The sequence below is a fragment of the Macrosteles quadrilineatus genome, unplaced genomic scaffold (genome assembly GCF_028750875.1).
Source record: "Macrosteles quadrilineatus isolate MER2022 unplaced genomic scaffold, UCM_ALF_1.0 Scaffold_7__1_contigs__length_78375512, whole genome shotgun sequence".
Lineage (NCBI taxonomy): Eukaryota > Metazoa > Arthropoda > Insecta > Hemiptera > Cicadellidae > Macrosteles > Macrosteles quadrilineatus.
In genome coordinates, this window is record NW_026542600.1 from 18,866,412 (window position 1) to 18,886,505 (window position 20,094).

The 20,094-nt window shown below is 33.0% G+C and overlaps 1 protein-coding gene across 1 annotated transcript in view; it reads right to left on the reverse strand.

Annotated features, from left to right (window-relative positions):
* Positions 1-20,094, reverse strand: part of LOC128998850 (putative transcriptional regulator cudA) — a gene marked incomplete at its 3' end in the record, with an annotated part of 99,951 nt that overhangs the window by 64,704 nt on the left and 15,153 nt on the right. The window contains exon 3 of the mRNA XM_054425207.1: positions 5,655-6,081. Coding sequence (XP_054281182.1) covers positions 5,655-6,081 — 427 coding nt within the window. The remainder of the gene's footprint in view (positions 1-5,654; positions 6,082-20,094) is intronic.

Genomic DNA, 20,094 nt, shown 5'->3' on the forward strand with positions numbered 1-20,094 from the left:
TAATTTACTATAAAACGAAATATTATTTTTGGCTGGAATAAGAATGTTATGATTTATATGTTTGTACAGACATCGTTCTCTGTAAATATTATGTTAATCAGCTTATGTTAATTAGCTTGATGGAATTTAGCATATTAAGACGGTGTAGTTTTAGGTTTATAACAAATTTATCAACTTTAGGAAATGGGTTCTTTTCAGGGGACGTATTTGAAGGTCATTTTCAATGAAATTGAGAATATGTGAAAAAGGGGTGTTGACCTTGGTGTGAGAAATATAGCTTGGTTATGTTCACCGATCACATAAGACCAAACCTGTATTGATCGTTGTATTACACATCGTAGTATTACAATCTTATAATACATCGTTGTATTACTCAATTGTATTACACAATTGTAATCTTTTCCAATACTTGAAAACATGTATGAAAATAATCTCATGAACCTATGATGATCTGTCTTGAATAATGATTGATAAAATATAGGCAAAAAGGAACCGCCAGAACTGAAATATTCTGCCACGTTATAACAATATACAACCCCACTATAATGTTACATGTGATTTTTTACCATCATCTTAATAAATAAACTAAGACTTGGATTTACTTTGCTATAATGACATCATTTTATCACTACATAAACCTGATTTACTCTTTATTTGAACTGTTAAGTATTTACTGTTTTGTAAATAAGAATGCCACCTATTGCATTAACAAATTATTGACTAATCTTTAACAATTAAAATTGGTCTTATGTGATCATGGTTATGTTTGAGGTATAAAGTCTTGAGTTAATAAGAATAAATAAAACATTAATTATGCCACTGCTTGGGCATATTTGTACTGACAGAGGAATATAAAACAGTAAAGTCATTGAGGGTAAAATTCAGGACATAACCGACATTAATTGTAACAATAACCTCTGACAAATGAAGAAGCGCATGTTACTATTTTTAAAACTAAAATTTATGAGTCACAAAAATTGGTTAAAATGAAATCATATTTTAAATAATTATAGTACAAATCACCTTGTTAGTACATTGTTTTACTAAACACTGTTTAGTATCTTGCTTGTGTATAATATTAAATATTATTTCATTTTGATCGACCATTATGTCAAAGATTTTTGGATTCTACTGGGATTCTACTATATATTTAGTATTATATTGTATTATAGTATTATATTATATATTATATAGTATATTATACGAATTGTGGATATTTATAGGGATGCATTGTGGATGCGATGCTCCCTGGTGTGGATTAACGTCCGCACTACGTGAGTACTACGACTATCCGCAGTACTATCCTGATAATTAGACCAATTCGTAAATTACAAGGAAAAAATTTGGTTCGGATTCCACTATAAACTGTAGGTCCCTTAGTTGCCATTAGCTGTATGGGCTATTAATTAACAGCTGTGTCTAAGGAACATGTCGGCCTTAGTCACTAACAAGACTACAAGATCGCGCCACTCATCCTACACTCATCCTTTACTTATATTTGGGTTTAAATACGCACATAGTGGCGTCCCCATCTTAAATAATTGAATTGAATTGAATTGAATTTATTAAAAGTGTTGTTGTCGTGCTAAATAAGTACTCATTTACTATTACAGTAATTAACTACACCAAAAGTAATTAGCACTAAACTGCCATACAAACAGTTTTAGCTCTCGCGGTCACTAATTGGGCACTAGCTGTTTAGATAAAACCTTTTAAATCATTTGTGTAAAATACACGAGGCCATTAAAATAGTCTCGTCCTCTTGTATATGCAGCACGCGCTGTATTCGAAGCATGATTATACATTTCTAGTTTTCCTGGATCGTGGTTTATAGCAACCTATTTGTCATGCTATCGTGCCTTTGCATTTATACAACGTAGAAATACCAAATTTGGGATGCCAGGAGCATACAGATTTCAACTTCTTGCACAGTTTGTTGGCTTATGAAGCTCTATTTATTCCACCAGTGTGACTTGCATTGACATTAAAGGCTGTCGGTTGAAAATGCTAATAGTTTATATAAATAGAGATTTTAAGAGTTTTGTTTTAATTTCCATGTATATTGTTTTATATTGGTTTACTTCACATATCCCTTCTGCTGTTCCATAATGAGTCCTTGCTATTGGGTTAGAAGTTTAATAAATTATATGAAATAAATATTTGATAGTGTTAGTCAGTCCTTAATAATTTTGCGCTCAACGAAAAAGTTGTTAGATATGGCCTTTTATTCTGTATTCCATAGACAAGATGGAAAATGTATATTTTGCCTCATGTATCAAATTATGCCCTAATTATGTTCGGACTGCATCTGAGTGCTTTGTTTGTACACGGTTGGTTCATTTTTCAGTTTCTACAAAAAATCTCAAACGTCACGCCTGCTAAATGAGTCAGTTGAAAGAGTAATATTTATTTCGTCATACTGCAGCAAAAACAGCCGTTTTTAATGCATGCGTTGCAGGTCTAAAGTAGCATTTTTACTCTAAGGAATAAAAATTATTTTTAGTCACTAGGGAGTAAAAATCAGCTGTTGTAAACAGTTGTAAATTTCGAACGTTCGATCGAAATTATTTTTCGATTGATTTATTAGGTTAGGTTTCAGCCTATTGTCGTCGATTGCTCAACATATCGATGGTGTAATGTACTGTAACACAATAGTAATAGACGAAATGGTTGAATCACTTACTTAACAGCTGTTTCTTTGCATTAGCAGAAATGAAAACAAGCTGGAAGTCGTTTTGAGAGGTTAACCCCAACACGTTAATATTTTTTGTTATGGGCGATGAGAAAATGCTCGAATACTTTGCCAACAATTTTTGGCGAATACACAGATTTAACAAATCTATTGAATATGATTTCGTGTTGAGTATTAAAGGAAAGTTTAACTAAATAAGTTAAAAGCAGATTTTCGTATTTAAACTAAGGTTTGAAAACTAAATTTTTAGATAACTTTATAGTCTGGTAAATAGAACAGTTTTTAAGGAGTATGAAGATGGTTATTCAATAAATATTTTTCAATATTTAAGTATTACCTTTGTATGTGTTTAAAACTTGAATTATTTTACGAATAAATCACTTTAAATTAGTTTATTAATAAATCATTTTAGAGTTTGTACAATCGTCACAAGACAAACGTAAGAACCACGTTAAGTTTTGAAACGGGATAACAATTTGTTTGGATTCATTAATTATTTCAAGAGGAACGTTAATACTAATACAAGCCGAGAATGAGAATCTATTTTCAGCACAACTAAATGAATAAATTTGCAACGAGAGAAGTTTGTCCTTACGTCTATTTCTAACAACTGAAATAACGTTACAAGGCTTAAACAAGCAATCCTTTTAACCTTTCATCCCATCACGTCCTCCATTAACAGTGGTTTTAACGATATATCAAGTGTTAACTTTATTTTAACATACTAGTGTTTCACAATACAATTCATTATATTTACCTTTATACCGACTTAGTATTTTTATTTTTAATAAATAAGAAAGGGGTTTACGAGGTACGTAAAAGTTAGTGAAATTCATAATAGTTCAATATTACAATGAGATTTTTTTGTTAAATAAACAATAAATTATTCCCTTTTAGATGACCGTAACCCAACCCTGTGAATAAATAATCACCAATTTCTACATCACGTACGAATCATTTAGTAAATATATTCTACGCATCATTAACTGCTCACACAAAATACCTGCTAAACAGAGTGGATTTAATTAAGACCTAAGAATATAAGTGTTGATTTCTGGATTTCTAGTGTTGTTAAGTAATTTTCCTAGTAAATACTACTGTTTGTAAAAGACTGACAATGGTTTAACGACCTTACAACAGCAAATAGTCTCTTCGATTACAATTTGAGTTAATCTTCAAGTAATACTGTCATAATTATTGTAATTTTGTATTTTTAGCGAATTTCCCAAATAGGGAATGAGCTATTACCGTAAGTCTCATGGTAAGACCTTGATCCGGGACCGATTTACTTTATCGTTTTGAGGTCCCCAGAGGCCAAAAACACCATCCGTTCAAATTCATATATATATGTGTGTCCGTTAGCGTGATAACTCGAGCAAAAGTTACCCGATTTAGATAAAATTTGGTACAAACGGGTAAACCTACGTTTATTCGAACGAGTTCACGAACCAGCATAATCGGAATATGGGAACGGAATATAGCAATAAAAAACACACCTCAATACCGCCCCTTGTAGCAGCAAACCTAAGTACTCACTAAAAATTATTGATATTTAGATAGGAAATTAGTCTGACAATTTTTAGGAAATATTTTAGTATAAATCCAGCCAGGTAAATGGAAATTCGCTTAGTCTGCGGCGGGGGTATTTTATTGAATGGGCTTGAAATCTTTTGTTCATAAAGGTTCCGTAATGGGATGTATATTAGAATTTTTAAAATCTTATTCGTTAACGTTACAATTTTATATTCTCTTGGTTTTCCATTGAGAAACATAGTAATGTAAACCAATCAGAGGCCTAAGATTTCCCTCCGTGGTACTGATCTTAATAGGTTTTTAGTATACCTAAGACACATATTAGACTACTGTTGTTATAAACAGATAAACACTTAATCGATCTTAAAAGGAGGGAATTTAAATTTTTGTAACGGTCTGGTTTAGTAGCAGAAATGTTCTTAGGAGGGAATTGATTTTACAGCTAAAATAAAAAAAAAATCGTATTAGAAATTATTACCTACCGGTAACCATCTGTTTTGTCGTTTTTTGAGCCACACGTACAGTAAGAAGTGCGTTGCATTCATTAGGAGAGTGTGGAATAGGGGAATCGGAGAAACGTGAAACGTGACATCGAAATGTGAAGAGAAAAAGAAATTCGCGTGTCAACCCTACTCTTAAAGTAAGCCCGTTCTTAATACGAAATAACACTACAATTATGCAGTTTTGCAATTTTTTATAAGTGTGAATTTTTTTTCATGATCGAAAGATGTGATTGGTCTTCAGTTGTTTTTGTCATCACCTGAAAAGCAATTTTCTATCATTGACCTTAAAGCTAGATTTACAACTACCACAAACATACATAAGCCAGTACAAATATTTTACAGCCTACACTATGGAAAATACTGTTAATTATGACATAATACTTACAATAACATTAGGATTGTTATAGTACGTGTTGTTAGTGAATTTGTCGGTAATACTTGTATTGGCAAGTGCAATAATCTCTTGAATGTAGAAGCGGACGAAAAGCCGATTGTAACTGTTATGTCAAAACTAACTTGGATGAGTGCTTAGTACAAACTGAAAAATCTATCTCAAATATAACATAAGAGTCAAACTATAAATTAAACACTATAGGGATACTAAGCATGCATAAGTTATGTCAATAATAAAACTGTACTAGCACGTTGAGATTGTATAAAGAGTAAGTATAGCTGGGGATTTCAAAAGTCAACAACCGGGTTAACCGCATGAGAGAAATGGGTTTCGGGACTCGGGATAGTGAGTGTGAGAGCAAGAGAGATAGAGAAAATCATATTAAGAGGGGAGGGTGAGAGAGAGAATAGACAGATAGACAGAGACATATAGACTGGCATATTTCAACGAGTTTAAATTTCGTTCCCGGTCTGTATATATATTGACATTGATATTGTATTATGTATGTCGGGGCGAGTGAGGGAAGGATTACCTCCGACTAGACGTCTCTTGCGCAAACTAGTGACTCCGTCACCGGAGGTGGGGCTGCTGATCTCTTCCTCCTCTTCAGGGATGGTGTATACTTCTCCAGGACTGTGGTCATAAAACGGTTCCATAAGAACCCCTTGTCCAACAATACTCGGAGCGGTATTTACTTTGGCTTTATCTAACTCTTCGCTTTCCGTCTGATTCGAAATAAGAGATGACTCATTGAGGTTTTTAATTTCCGACAGAATACTTTTTTCTCTACTGCTCTCATCATCGGAAGTCGGAGAGGTTGAATAGGGGGAGCCCGGTGACAATCTAACATCAGGGTTAAATGAAGAAGAACCGTCGACTGGGGAACCGGAGCCGGCCGGTGGATACTCACAGGGGTCGGTTCGCTGGGGATCCTTATCCGGCGCCTGGTTCTCCCACACCTGCAACAAGACAAAGCACTTAAATATCCACAGGAAGAAACGTATACAAACAAGTAAATAACTACTGTTATCCGGCCCGACACTTGGTTCTCCCACACCTTCAACAAGACAAAACACTTAAATATCCACAGGAAGAAACGTATACAAACAAGTAAATAACTACTGTTATCCGGCCCGGCACCTGGTTCTCCCACACCTTCAACAAGACAAAACACTTAAATATCCACAGGAAGAAACGTATACAAACAAGTAAATAACTACATTCATCCGGTGCCTGATTCTCCTACACCTGCAACAAGACCAAATACTTAAATATCCACAGGAAGAAATGTATACAAACAAGTAAATAACTACAGTTATCCGGCCCGGCACTTGGTTCTCCTACACCTTCAACAAGACAAAATCTTTAAATATCCACAGGAAGAAACGTATACAAACAAGTAAATAACTGCAGTTATCCGGCCCGGCACCTGGTTCTCCCACACCTTCAACAAGACAAAACACTTAAATATCCACAGGAAGAAACGTATACAAACAAGTAAATAACTACATTCATCCGGCGCCTGGTTCTCCCACACCTGCAACAAGACCAAATACTTAAATATCCACAGGAAGAAATGTATACAAACAAGTAAATAACTACAGTTATCCGGCCCGGCACTTGGTTCTCCTACACCTTCAACAAGACAAAATCTTTAAATATCCACAGGAAGAAACGTATACAAACAAGTAAATAACTGCAGTTATCCGGCCCGGCACTTGGTTCTCCTACACCTTCAACAAGACAAAATACTTAAATATCCACAGGAAGAAATGTATACAAACAAGTAAATAACTACAGTTATCCGGCCCGGCACTTGGTTCTCCTACACCTTCAACAAGACAAAATCTTTAAATATCCACAGGAAGAAATGTATACAAACAAGTAAATAACTACAGTTATCCGGCCCGGCACCTGGTTCTCCCACACCTTCAACAAGACATAATACTTAAATATCCACAGGAAGAAATGTATACAAACAAGTAAATAACTACAGCTATCCGGCCCGGCACCTGGTTCTCCCACACCTTCAATAAGACATAATACTTAAATATCCACAGGAAGAAACGTATACAAACAAGTAAATAACTACAGTTATCTGGCCCGGCACCTGGTTCTCCCACACCTTCAACAAGACATAATACTTAAATATCCACAGGAAGAAACGTATACAAACAAGTAAATAACTACAGTTATCTGGCCCGGCACCTGGTCCTCCCACACCTTCAACAAGGCATAATACTGAAATATCCACAGGAAGAAACGTATACAAACAAGTAAATAACTACAGTTATTCGGTGCCTCGTTCTCCCGACCTTGCCAAAAACGTACATCTGCACAAAATAAGATAAATAAAACACCTACAACACAACAGTCACTCATCTAGCTACAGATATAGACGTAAAAGAACAAGTAAATGAATAACCATGAACACGTAACAGAATAATAAATTATAAGTGAATTTACAGAAATTTCGCATGAAATTCATATCTAATTATCTAATTTAATTTACGACTACACTCTCGACGATGGAGTAATCTATGAAACGGTCGTAATGCAGTATTACCTCTGGGTTATGAAGACAGTAAGTAATTAATAGGGTTAGGCAAAAGGGTCGATACCCCCTATTAACTTTTTAAAGGGTTACACCAGAAAAGCCAAACTCTGCACCCAGGGCTACTACCCCTCTGCATAAAAGTGCACTTTTTTGTTTGTTTCCCAATTTCGAATGAAATCCGAAATGGGTTATTTTTGGGGCAGCTCATGAATTTTAATGTAAAGCCCCATTAAGTTACGCCTTATTTAAAAGGCCATTTCCATTGCCTTCGTATGTTCAAGGTACATAGAATTCATTGAATAATTGTATTTGTGAAAATTACGATCCGTAATAGAAGCAGATTCTCTTCTCTGTGAAATAGAGAAAAATTGAAACTAATAAAACCAAAAATACGCTGATACTCCTATCAACTGTATGTATAGTTATGTCATGTGTGGCATGCTCTGGCTGATAAAAACACACAATTGTGGCTTCGATTATCTCAACTCAACCAATGCTGATATCCCGGGATTAGTGTTGAAGGTTGTTCATGACTATAAATCCTCATAAACCCTTATTCACCTGAAACTATGGTGGGATTATTGTTTTTAGTGTATAATTGTATATGTATACGTATATTAATTTATTTTTTAAGAAAGTTCTCTGAGGTTGATGCAAACTAATATTTACCTCAATTTTGTATTGGATTGAGATAGGGACCTCTATTTTTACCGATATTCGTTTAATTATTAGAGCAGAATGTCAAAGGAGGAACTACAAACCAGTAGGGTCAAACACCTCAAACAAATTTAATACATGGTCACATAGTATAGAACAAACATGAAATAAGTATTTGTGAATGAGTAGGATGAATTGCATATTTTAGTAAACTCACTAATGAACAAGATTTTTTACTTGTAATATTTTTACAAACTTCTCTTCCAAGAGTAGAGAGCTTAAGAGTATTCGACGCAATTAACAGTATCATACAACTGGACACAAAGCACATGAATCGTAGAAACGCCTTTGAACTTATGTCATTCTCTGACTGGGTCTGATGATGAATGGAACAATAGAACTCCTTCACCCACTTTCATTTATAAATGTCAATATGTAGTTTTGCTATTTTATTAAGCTGTTATAAATAGCTGTTACATGTTGAATGTTATCCAATAGCAGAAATGCTACTGTAAATGGCAGCTTTCTAAAAGCTTATTTGATAAACTGACCAATTCGAACAAAACATGGTTTAGGAAATTTACAATACAGGAATTTCCTTAAGTATTACCTCCTAAGGTATCACCTTAAGTCACCTGACCTTAGTTGGCAAGACCTGAACCTGGGAGCGAATTAATTTTTCATTTTGATGTCCTCAGATGCCAAAAACACTATCCGTTCAAATTCATATATATAGATCATTAACTCGAGCGAAAATGGTCTGATTTTGACGAAACTTTGTTACAAACGTGTAGTCAAACGAGTTTGCAGTTTTATGGGGTAAAAACTTTGTACAGTATTCCCATTTTGACCCCAAAATATAAGATTTCACAATTGATTTCTTCACCATTTGGTAGAGATAAAAATACAAATAATTGAATATACGCTAAAGCGTTGTTATGTGCTTAAAAAAACTGTCTCAAATAAACTGTAAATTTGTAATTCCTATGTTATTTTAGTGGAAAATAAGTAAGCTGTTGTAGCTTGCTTGTTTATGAACATATTTTTATCAAGTTTGAAAACCCTTTATTTCATACCGAACTACTCTATTAACATATTATAAAAAAAAAACACTCTAATACCTTCACTGTAGCTGAAAACCTATGTATTCGTTAAACTAATGTTATATAAATATAAATAAATCTAATATTTTTAAAGATATATTTTAGTGAAAATATAATCAGTCAAGTGAAAATTCGTTAAGTCTGCAGGTTTTCTGCAGCGGGGGTGTTATAAATATATGAACATAAGTGCTTAGCTTTTGAAGAAAGATTGGTGCTATCATTACTTTGCAGTTGTGAAATTTGAAAAGATTTTATATTGAAATAGTTATAAAATGCTATTCTAAGGAAATCTTATTATATTTTAAACACTATACCAAGCCAATTTGGGTTACCAATCCACCTCGATATCAAATAAATAATTAGGTATGAACATTTTCTATATGTGCACTTAGCTTAAAATGAATATCTGTTGTCTAAGGTATAACTTATTGTGCTATTTTACTCAGGTAGAGTTCCTTAAGGATACTATCTTCTCCATGAATATTTCAGAGAGATTTTTATTCAAACAGAGCACATCAACTTAAATGCTAGCTCCTAGCTAGCCCAGCGGAGCACGTAGGCCTAGAGAAGTTTATGTGATGCTTTATGTGATAGTTTTATATTCCTTCACTTACACTGATTTCTTTAAAAGACAGGTCTTTTCACATCTTTAATTATTATTTTGCGTTTTACTTAAATTTTGTTTTCAATCATGCAATCATTATGGCGATCAGCGTCATATTGGTTAATAGTCTCACATTCGTCTTCAAGGTAACTTTTTGGGTGATTGTCAGAAGATCTGGATCTTAGTCGAGTGAATATTCTTTGCCAAATTACATATATCTATAGTAAGTTAATATAGACTGACAGCTTGTAAGTTAATTGATAAAAACTTGTTTAATAAAATTGTAGATAACCATAAGGAAGTTAAGTATTTTGACGTTACTGTATACGCAAAAACATATTTTAGTCCAACCACGGTCTGTTCTTGCTAAAATTAATGATTATTTTTTACTCTGTAACGATAAATTTTGTAAATAGTCGTACGTATTATTTGTTTACAAATAGTTTGCACCTAGTTATTTTCTTATCTTTCTAAGAGCGTTAACAGTTAAGGGTTTATAGCTCAGGACTTCCGGCCTGGAGGCACGTATTCGAATCTTGTCAATCACCAATGACAAGTTTACATGTAATAATACATTAAGCTGGTGGTTAGGACCTCATCCTCAGCTGTAGGTCTATATATCAAGAAAAGGAAAAAACACTAACGCCTCTTAAGCAAAAACCTTCTCTGTATGGCCCTCCCTCCCGAAAAGGTGTAAGAAGATGGCAAAGAAGCGATGTCTTGGGTTCGTGTTCTTTTATTAAATTTATCAGTAAGGTTCATTCTTGCACTGTTAAGGCTCCCCTCTTGATTTGCATTGTACGTGTTACGCACAGCCTAAAACCATAGTGGCGGACTAATTCAAAGTTAAACGACGTTACCAAGGCCTTTAATAAGTTGTAAAAATGGTGTTTACCGTATGAATAAATAAATGAATAAAAAATCTGATATGCCCAGGAGTTTGTTCGTGTTGCTTATATGTCCAATCTCGCCTACAGTATGACGCTATACTCTAGGGACATGCCCCTGCTGTCCATAAGATTCTACTTAAAAAAAAAACTGTCAGGGTTCTCTGTGGAGCCCAGCAGTTTTCGCAGTGTTTCATATCAAATTGTACCACAATGAATTGAAAAAAAAGAGAAGAGATTAATTAAAATTGAAACCTGCCTGCAGTTATGAGTGTGGTTTTTGAATTTTGTGCTTATTTCCTGTTTTGTAAAATTTTACATTGTTTTCCTCAGCATTCTTTACAGTTTTATTTACATAGTGTGCTTTTTGGACTTTTTGGACTTAAGCTTGTGAGTCAAGAGGAAATGCAACTCTGTTTTTTGTTACTATTAGTGACTTGGCCTATTGTAAATATTCCTGAACGGCTCAATAAATATTGAATCTTGAAATGTGAAACTTTTCAATTCGAACTGAACTGAAACGACTACTTTGAAAAACGGTCGTAGGTAAAAATCATTAACGTGGGATAAGAAATAAGCACTATGTATAACTTTTCAATATTGTGTGTTTGATAAAATGTTGGTTTTGCATTGTATAAATAATCAGTAGTTGCTATAAGCCAACTATAAAAGCTCAGTTTTGAGTCAACATGGTTTCAAAATTGTATCATTTAATTTACCACCCCAATTATTTTATAAAATATTATCGAAGCAATTTAACAACAAACATTACAATATTTTCATATAGAAATTATATTACATCCCTCGTGTTGTTAACCATGTATGATTTACCTTAAATGAAGATAAACTGATTGACCTGAGTTGTAACGGACGCCGAGCATACACGGATGTGTTCTGTAAATAACCTAAACTTTATTAACTTGTTAAATGAGTTTTCCTCCGCGTTCATTGAAACTTTAAATAAGGAAACATTTTCGTTTCCGTATTTTACTGATACAATCAAACACCTTCTCCAACACTTTGTGATATTAATTTACAGTATATTCTGTATTACCAAATATTCTGTATTAATTTACAGTACTGTATTTACTATATTAATTATTGTAAATATATTGTGTAGGTTAAATTGAAGAATATAACACATTTGAAGAGTCGGGGATCTACAAAATAGATTGTATCGATTGTGATAGCTTTTATATAGGACAAACCGTAAACTTTGTTAAACGTTTCAGAAACCTTGTCTCTACATGGAAAACAAATAATCCGGGAAGATCAAATGTCACACAACACTTGTTACAAAATGGCCACTCATTAGGGAAAATGGAAGACAATGTATGTATTTTAAAGAATGGTAAGAAAGGAAATGTGTTGAATGCTTGGGAAGAATTGTACATTTACAAGGAAAAATGTTAAAATAGAAATAAGCTAATTAATGAACAAGTGAATTTTGACTCCAGCTGTACTTATAGAACTTACTAGCCGGTACACTTCCGGTAGCCAATAGTATATAAGGGACGCCATTTTGATTCTTGTCATTGGCCTATTGGGTCTGATGATGATTGGGGTGTCCAATCGAAATCGATCACCAATTACGATCTTTTATATGTATTAACCGTATTGAGAGTAAACAGTATAAGTGTAAATATATTATCATAAGTGTTATTTGACGTATTTCTTGTGCTATATCAGATTATGTTGATCTTAACAAATTTGTTGTACTGGCTTTCAATTTTGACAAGTCACACCAGTCTTATAAGGCATAATTATTTTCCGCCTGATGGTATGGTAAATTACTACCGATATTTTCATGTATCCAGTGTAATATTTTAATTAATTGATATTTGAATGTAAATGCATCCAGTGATGTTGAAAGACGTATATTATGTATGATCATATCAACACGTATGTTTGAAAAAGGAATTTATCGAACACTTATTATGAAAAAATAAATTTATAAAGTTTGTTCATAAAATAACCACCAGGTTTGAATTACATTTATCTCACTTAATGTTTGTCCCACGAAACTGTGAATCAGGTGTGGTTAAAGAGAATTTTTCTAAGTCTTATAATCATATGTTAATTGTCTTCCTTTTTATTTACTTTCATTAGTTGTTTTTTAAATGTCTATAATTGTAATAAAACTTATGTGTGTTAAAATATGATGTTTCAAAGTTTCTGAATAACTGCAACTGGTGTTGCGTATCTGGACATGATGGAGCATGGGTTGATTCAGCAACTTGAAGAGGGCATTTGTGTTTCAGCAAGACGGGGCTCTACCGTATTGGCATTGCTAACATATGTCCGAAATTGTATTAATTAACAATCCCTGATGGTTAGATTGGCTGCTGTGCTGAGAACGACTTAGCTCTCCTAAGGTGGCCACCCTGTTTCCCGGACCTTACTGTATCCGATTTCGTTCTCTGAGGCTAGGACCAGACATTCTGCCATTAGCTCAAATCCTGCTAGAGCTCCGAGAAAGGATTCGCGTTACATTGACAACAGTAAACCAAGATAAAGAATACCAACGTTTGGGCAGAGCTGCAACATAGACTGGAAACATGTTTCGCTGAAAACGGACGGCACCTTGAGAAACTTTAGTGATATCAAACAAAACTTGAGAGTTTTCTCTTTCAATCCATGCAATTTATAGTTTCAATCATGTATCTGTAAGTCCAATAAAGTATTTTAAATCCCGATGAATATTTTATGGACACCCTGTATTTTAAAGTAAACTAAAATTGTATTATGATCATCCCGTGTATCCTGAATAACAATAGATCGTACTCTCGTAAAACGCAGGGAAAATATTGAAACTAATTGAATCGTGTGAGCTAAGCCAACTAAAGAGAAAATAAATACCCCCGCCGCAGCAAACCTGCCGACTAAGCGAATTTCCATTTGTCTGGACTGATTTTCAATCAAATCTATTTAAATAACGTTGGGTTAAACGAGTACCTAGGTTTGCTGTTACAAGGAAACTAATTAATCGAGTTTTTTAGTAAAATATTGATAGCTTAGTACAAAATAAATAAATTTGCCAAGTTTGATAAAAATATATTCATAAACAAGCAAACTACAACATTTGACAATATTCTCCATAAGAATAACATGGGAATTTTAAATTTACAATTTTTTAAATTTTCTCCGTTACTAATAATCGAACAAAAATACTTTTATATACTAAATTATTTGTTTTTTTAAGCTCTTTAAAAAGGTCTAAAGAAAAATTGGGAAATTTTGTGTTTTGAGGGTCAAAAGTGATAAAAACCAATTTTTACCCCATAAAACACCCCGTAAAGCCCCGTTCCCATGGTCCGATCGTGCTGGTTCGCGAACTCATTCAAGTTTATCACGCTTTACACTTTTAAACCAAATTTCATCAAAATCGGACAAAAATTACTCAAGTTATCGCGTTCACGGACGTATATATATATATATGTATATAAGTCTATATATATATATATATATACATATATAAAAATTGGAACGAATAGTGTTTTTGGCCTCTGGGGACATCAAAATGAAAAAGTAAATCGGTCCCGGGTCTAGGTCTTACCGTGCCACCTACGGTAATAGCTACTTCCCTATAGGGAAATTCGCTAAAATGTATTCAATAAGTCCATTTGAAGTATATTAAATTATTGATGGGTTATAAAATATGCAACACTGTAGGGAAAATATCAATTGATGATTGTCCCATGAGCAATGCACACTTGTACACTAATCGTTTTATCACACACTGAAATGTTAATTTAATCAGTCCATGATATATCACCATTATACCATTCCAAGCGTCAGTATACGTGTATATTAGCATATTTATATCACTCGTTTCTATCACATACTTTTTCGATAAACCCGATCGGATGAAAATGTTTTCTTACTTTGGGAAAAATAGAGAAAGAATCGTCTATTGTATTGCCTCCAACCTCAAATGCTTCTAAATTGATTAGTGGACGGTTGAAAATATCTACAGTCCCATTCTTTCGGAGAAACTGAAAAAGGTTGTATCCAAACCTAATTTAATAACAGCTTTTTAATTAATTTATTTTACAACTGGTCGATTGTTTCTGAAATCATTCTGATTTCTTTCCTATGGAGTTCTTTAAAACAAAATATAAGGCAATAAGTATTAACTGGACATTTGTCTAATTATCAAACTGAATAGCTGAGTATTTACCCTTAAGGTTACTTACGGAATTCTCTGTTAAACAACTAGTTTTTACACTACTGTGTACAAGTTCAAATCGTAGCAATACATTTTCTTGCCATAAACAACAGCATAACATCATTACAAATACCATTTATTAGCATCAACATTTATATGTTATAAATTAATGTTATAAATGCTGATGCTAATAAATTAGTGTAACCATTTTGAATGTTCAATGTAATACAATTTTTGATCAATGTAAAAGAATTTAACCTGTATCCATCCACAACATGCAAGATGATGTTTTTAAGATTATGAAATTTGAAATATTCGTAATTTAATTAATACAATTTCTACACCACAATGTTCTTTTCTGTATAGTATTGCATTGATCAATGATTAATTTACCATTCTCATGAACTGTATTGTGTTATGCTGTACTTTTTTTAATTACAACACACTTCATAGTTGATTCACGCCTTTTATGTTTTTGTAGGAATATGAATCAATTATAAAATACCCCTGCCGCAGCAAACCTGCAGGCTAAGCGAATTTCCATCTACTTGGCTGGAATTCCACCTAATTATTCCTTTAAAATTGTCAGATTTATTTCCTATTTAAATATAATTAATTTTGATGAGTACTTAGGTTTGCTGCTACAAGGGAGAAAATATGGGTTTTTATTGAAATTGATAGCTTAGTATGAAGTAAACATAATTTCAAAATTGCATTTAAATATGTCCATAGACAAGCAAGCTACAACAGTTTATTTATTCTCCATAAGAATAACATGATATTTTATTAAAATTTAGACTTTTTTGGACTTTTTTCCGTAACCGTTTGACATACAACAAAGCTTAAATATACTATTTTTTTAGCTATACAAAATGGTTTGAAAAAAATTGCAAAATCTTATGTTTAGAGGGTGAAAAATGGGAAAAACCTATTTTTACTCCATAAAACCCCCCATAAGCCGCCGTTCCCATAGTGCGATCATGCTGGTTCGCGAACTCGTTCGAATAAATGTAGGTTTACAAGTTTATACCAAATTTAATCAAAATCGGATCATTATTGCTCGAGTTATCGCGCTAACGAACACATATATGTATATGAATTTGAACGGACGGTGTTTTTGGCCTATGGGGACCTCAAAACGAAAAAGTAAATCTGTCCAAGGTTCAGGTCTTACCATGAGACCTACGGTAATAGCTACTTCCCTATATGGAAATTCGCTAAAAAGAAACATAAATAAATACAATATATTCTGTGTACACACAAAATAGAAGACATAAAAAAAGCTGGACAAATAAAAAGTTTTTTTGTTTGAATAGTTATTAGTGATTTGCGTCCAATAACAAGTTACTTTAATTGATATCCATAGTTAGTGTTTCATGATTTTCATCAACCGATACTATCAAAACAGAGAGTTTTCAACCCAAAAAAATACCCCCTCTGCTTTAGCTCTCCCGTAAATGTTATGGAGATTAACGTTTAGCTTGTTAACTGTTAATGTAGGCCCTTTGTGGAGACATAGCAGACACTAATCACAGTTTGTTGCCTAATGGCGTCATTATTGCTATTGGGCAATTCAATATTTTGCTTTTTTATGCGATTTAGTATTTTAAACAAATAAAGCGTCTGGTTTTCATACAGGGTGTTTTTTAAAACACTTAACAACTTCAAACGACCATAAAACCTATATTTTCCCACTTAAAGCTATGGAAATAGAAATCAAAGACTACGAAACAATAACAAATGTTGGCATTAATAAGGAGTTTCCGCATCATCAATGTGTTTGCTATTATTTGCACGCTAAATATCAACTCTAAATTCATTTCGGACCAAACACAACCTAAAATAAGAATAATTTTTACTGCAAACGCTCTCCCAATTCTTTCAATGAGTTCTTATTTGGCGTTCATTTTACTTGTATGGACACGATCATACGAAGCCCCGAACAAAAAGTGACCAGGGGTATTATCTGGTGATCTAAAAGGCCAATATAAGTTTCGATACGAACTTCCATTGCGATTCTAATGAGACTCATAAATTCTTTGTCATTGTTTACCAATCAACAATATAAAAAAATCAGCTGAAAAAATGTTGCTGATTAAAACTTGTTTAGACCCTCTTTCATAAGGTGCTTTTAGAAAACTTTTATGTTACATGTACAGAGGATGGGAGGATGGTAAAGTTGTAGGTTTTATCTATAAACACTCTGTATTATTCATAACTGGGTAGTTGAGTGTTTACAGTATTCACCTAACAAAATCACTGGTTTCATTCTAAGAAAATTTGGGACCCTTTTGGTTTGAAACTCAGTCCAGCCGCTTAATAGAACTTTTAATAAATGGTCCTGGCTGATGAAACAGCTGGTCTTGGACAGTAAAAAAACCACACAAGCTATCTCACTTGGTACTCATCTTCTACGTTCTATACTCATCTTTCACTAATATTTGTGTTGTACATAGTTACACTAATATATACGCCAAGTTGCGTCCCCATCTTAATCACTAATTAGTTATTTGTGTAGATACCAGTGACTGTTTAACACCATACAATTAACACACAGATAACATTTTATGTGTATATAAAATATAATTTAGGTTATGTTTTCTTTTTTGAATGTTATGTTATTCTTAGTTGTTAACGTACGATCTAATAATTGTAATTGCTTACAACTTTACTTAAAAACTTTCTCCAGTCCAAGTGACTTATAGTACCCAGTCAAATCAGAATCTATAAAAACTATGTAATAATAAAACTTTTACTTAGATCACGTCTTAAAAAGGGCTAGTTATACATCTGATCTCATACTTAACAATATCAATTTACAATTTACACTTAGTTTTATTATTGTGTAATGTAGTAACAAGGAGCTAAATGGAGTTCAGATTTAGAATGTAAAACTAGTTTGAGTGGGTGAGGTTCATAATGTCCAAATTTCACAAACTCCAACGTCTAAAATATTAAATAAACAGTGTGTTTCATAACCTCCAAACTTCATAAACTCCAAAACTATAACTTTCAAATAAGCACAGTTTCACAATGTCCAAATTTCACAAACTCCAACTTTTAAATATCAAATAAACAGAGCGGTTCATAACCTCCAAGTTTCATAAGCTCCAACGGTATAGTCTCTGCCATAAGTCAATCGAATTGGCGGGATACCGAGGCGGACGGGCCGAATGAACCTCTCTGTTTTACACAAACATACATTCACTCAACCTGCTCTGCTACACTTATTTGTTAACATACAAATTTCAAATTGATATATTATTTTTCTGGAAAACCAGTGCTCATTACTATGTAGCTAGTTTTTACCTTAACATAATTTTTATAATTTATTTAGGCAAATTAAAACAGATGATTGTTTTTTAACACCATAAAAAACATGAAAAATGTAGTAAGCGAGGAACTTTTTTTATTTTTTGGTCAGGGAAAAAATTCCTGCGGCAAAGTTTTAGATCAAAGTATGAATTTTATTTTTTATTTGAAGCTTTTTTTGATACGGAGCCTGCTTGTATCATTTTTAAGCGATTACAAATAGGCATAAAATCGCTTGGCGCGGCATTGGCGCTAGGAGTTTGGCCGGCTCAGCATCAGTTTACGGGATATAGAAACTGAGTTTCTAGCATTTAATTATCATTATACTGTATTACATCAAATATGTCATTACATTACGAAGAATGGTAACTTAATTTACAGGCGTATGTTTGTGCATTTTAATGCTTACCGGTAGTCTATAGTTAACAAAATTCTTTGATATAAATGCTTCCCCGATTGTAATTTCGGAAATTGTCAACCACTGTAGAGTCTTCTGGCTCAGACTGTACCGTTGGAGGTTATGAAATTTGGACATTATGAACCGCACTGTTTATTTGGTATCTTAACGTTGGAGTTTGTGAAATTTGGACATTGTGAAACAGTGATTATTTGAATGTTATAGATTTGGAGCTTATGAAAATTGGAGGTTATGAACCACTCTGTTTATTTAATATTTTAAGCGTTGGAGTTTGTGAAATTTGGAGTTTATGAAACGCTCCCGTTTGGGTAAACCTTTGCGAACAACTGTAAATTAAAAAGCAATTACGCAAAATATCTTTGTTTCCTTGAAAAGTTACTTGGTTTTTAATTTTCTTCCTAATGATATTCCTCTTTAAATCCACCTCCTGATCCTTTCAGCAGTCTAATCTAAGAAGATCGATATCCATTGTATCTTTTCTCTTCAGATACTTTAAACCCAACGGCGAATCTCACTTTTCTTCATAGGAAACCTTCTAGGAAATGTGATGCAAATTGTTAGTGAAAAGTAATTAATACTTTTTCTTTTGTTCAAAAGTAGTAACCGTTATATTAATAATTACTGCTACAAATGAATATAAACTTTAATAATCTTATAGCATTTGGATTAAGGAAAATATATCTGACACCTTAATTAAAGTAGTTAAAAAAATTGACTAATTTCCTAAAATATTTTCATTTATTCCTATTGTATTTATCTCATATTTTTGTACTTTATATCAGTCCTATTCGGCATTCTTTGTCTTAAAATTGAATTTTATTTGCATCGTTACCTATTCCATTAGTTAATTTAAAAAACGTGATAACAGCAAATATGCGTTTTAACTGATCTTAAAAGAATGGAGTTTGGATAAATTAAGTGGTTTGGAGCAATTGTGGTTTTGCCAAAAATACTAATCAAGTCAAAGAAGGATTTTAAAGATCAATTTATCATTAGGCCTGATACTCATAAGTCTCAAATTGGAGCAAAGAAGCTTAGATTTAATCGTACAAAAAAAGTTAACTCAAAAGAATTGGTTTTGTTACAAGGCTTAGACTATTTGTAAGGAAAAGGTAATGGCAACGTTTGAAACTATTTTAAAATGAAGATAAGACAATAACAAACAACTGTCGGACGCGCGACGATGTTTTGTCTTACAATGTAAGTTTTCATTATTGAACACGTTAGAAATTAAACTTGTTATATGCAAATTTGTTGGTAGCGCTT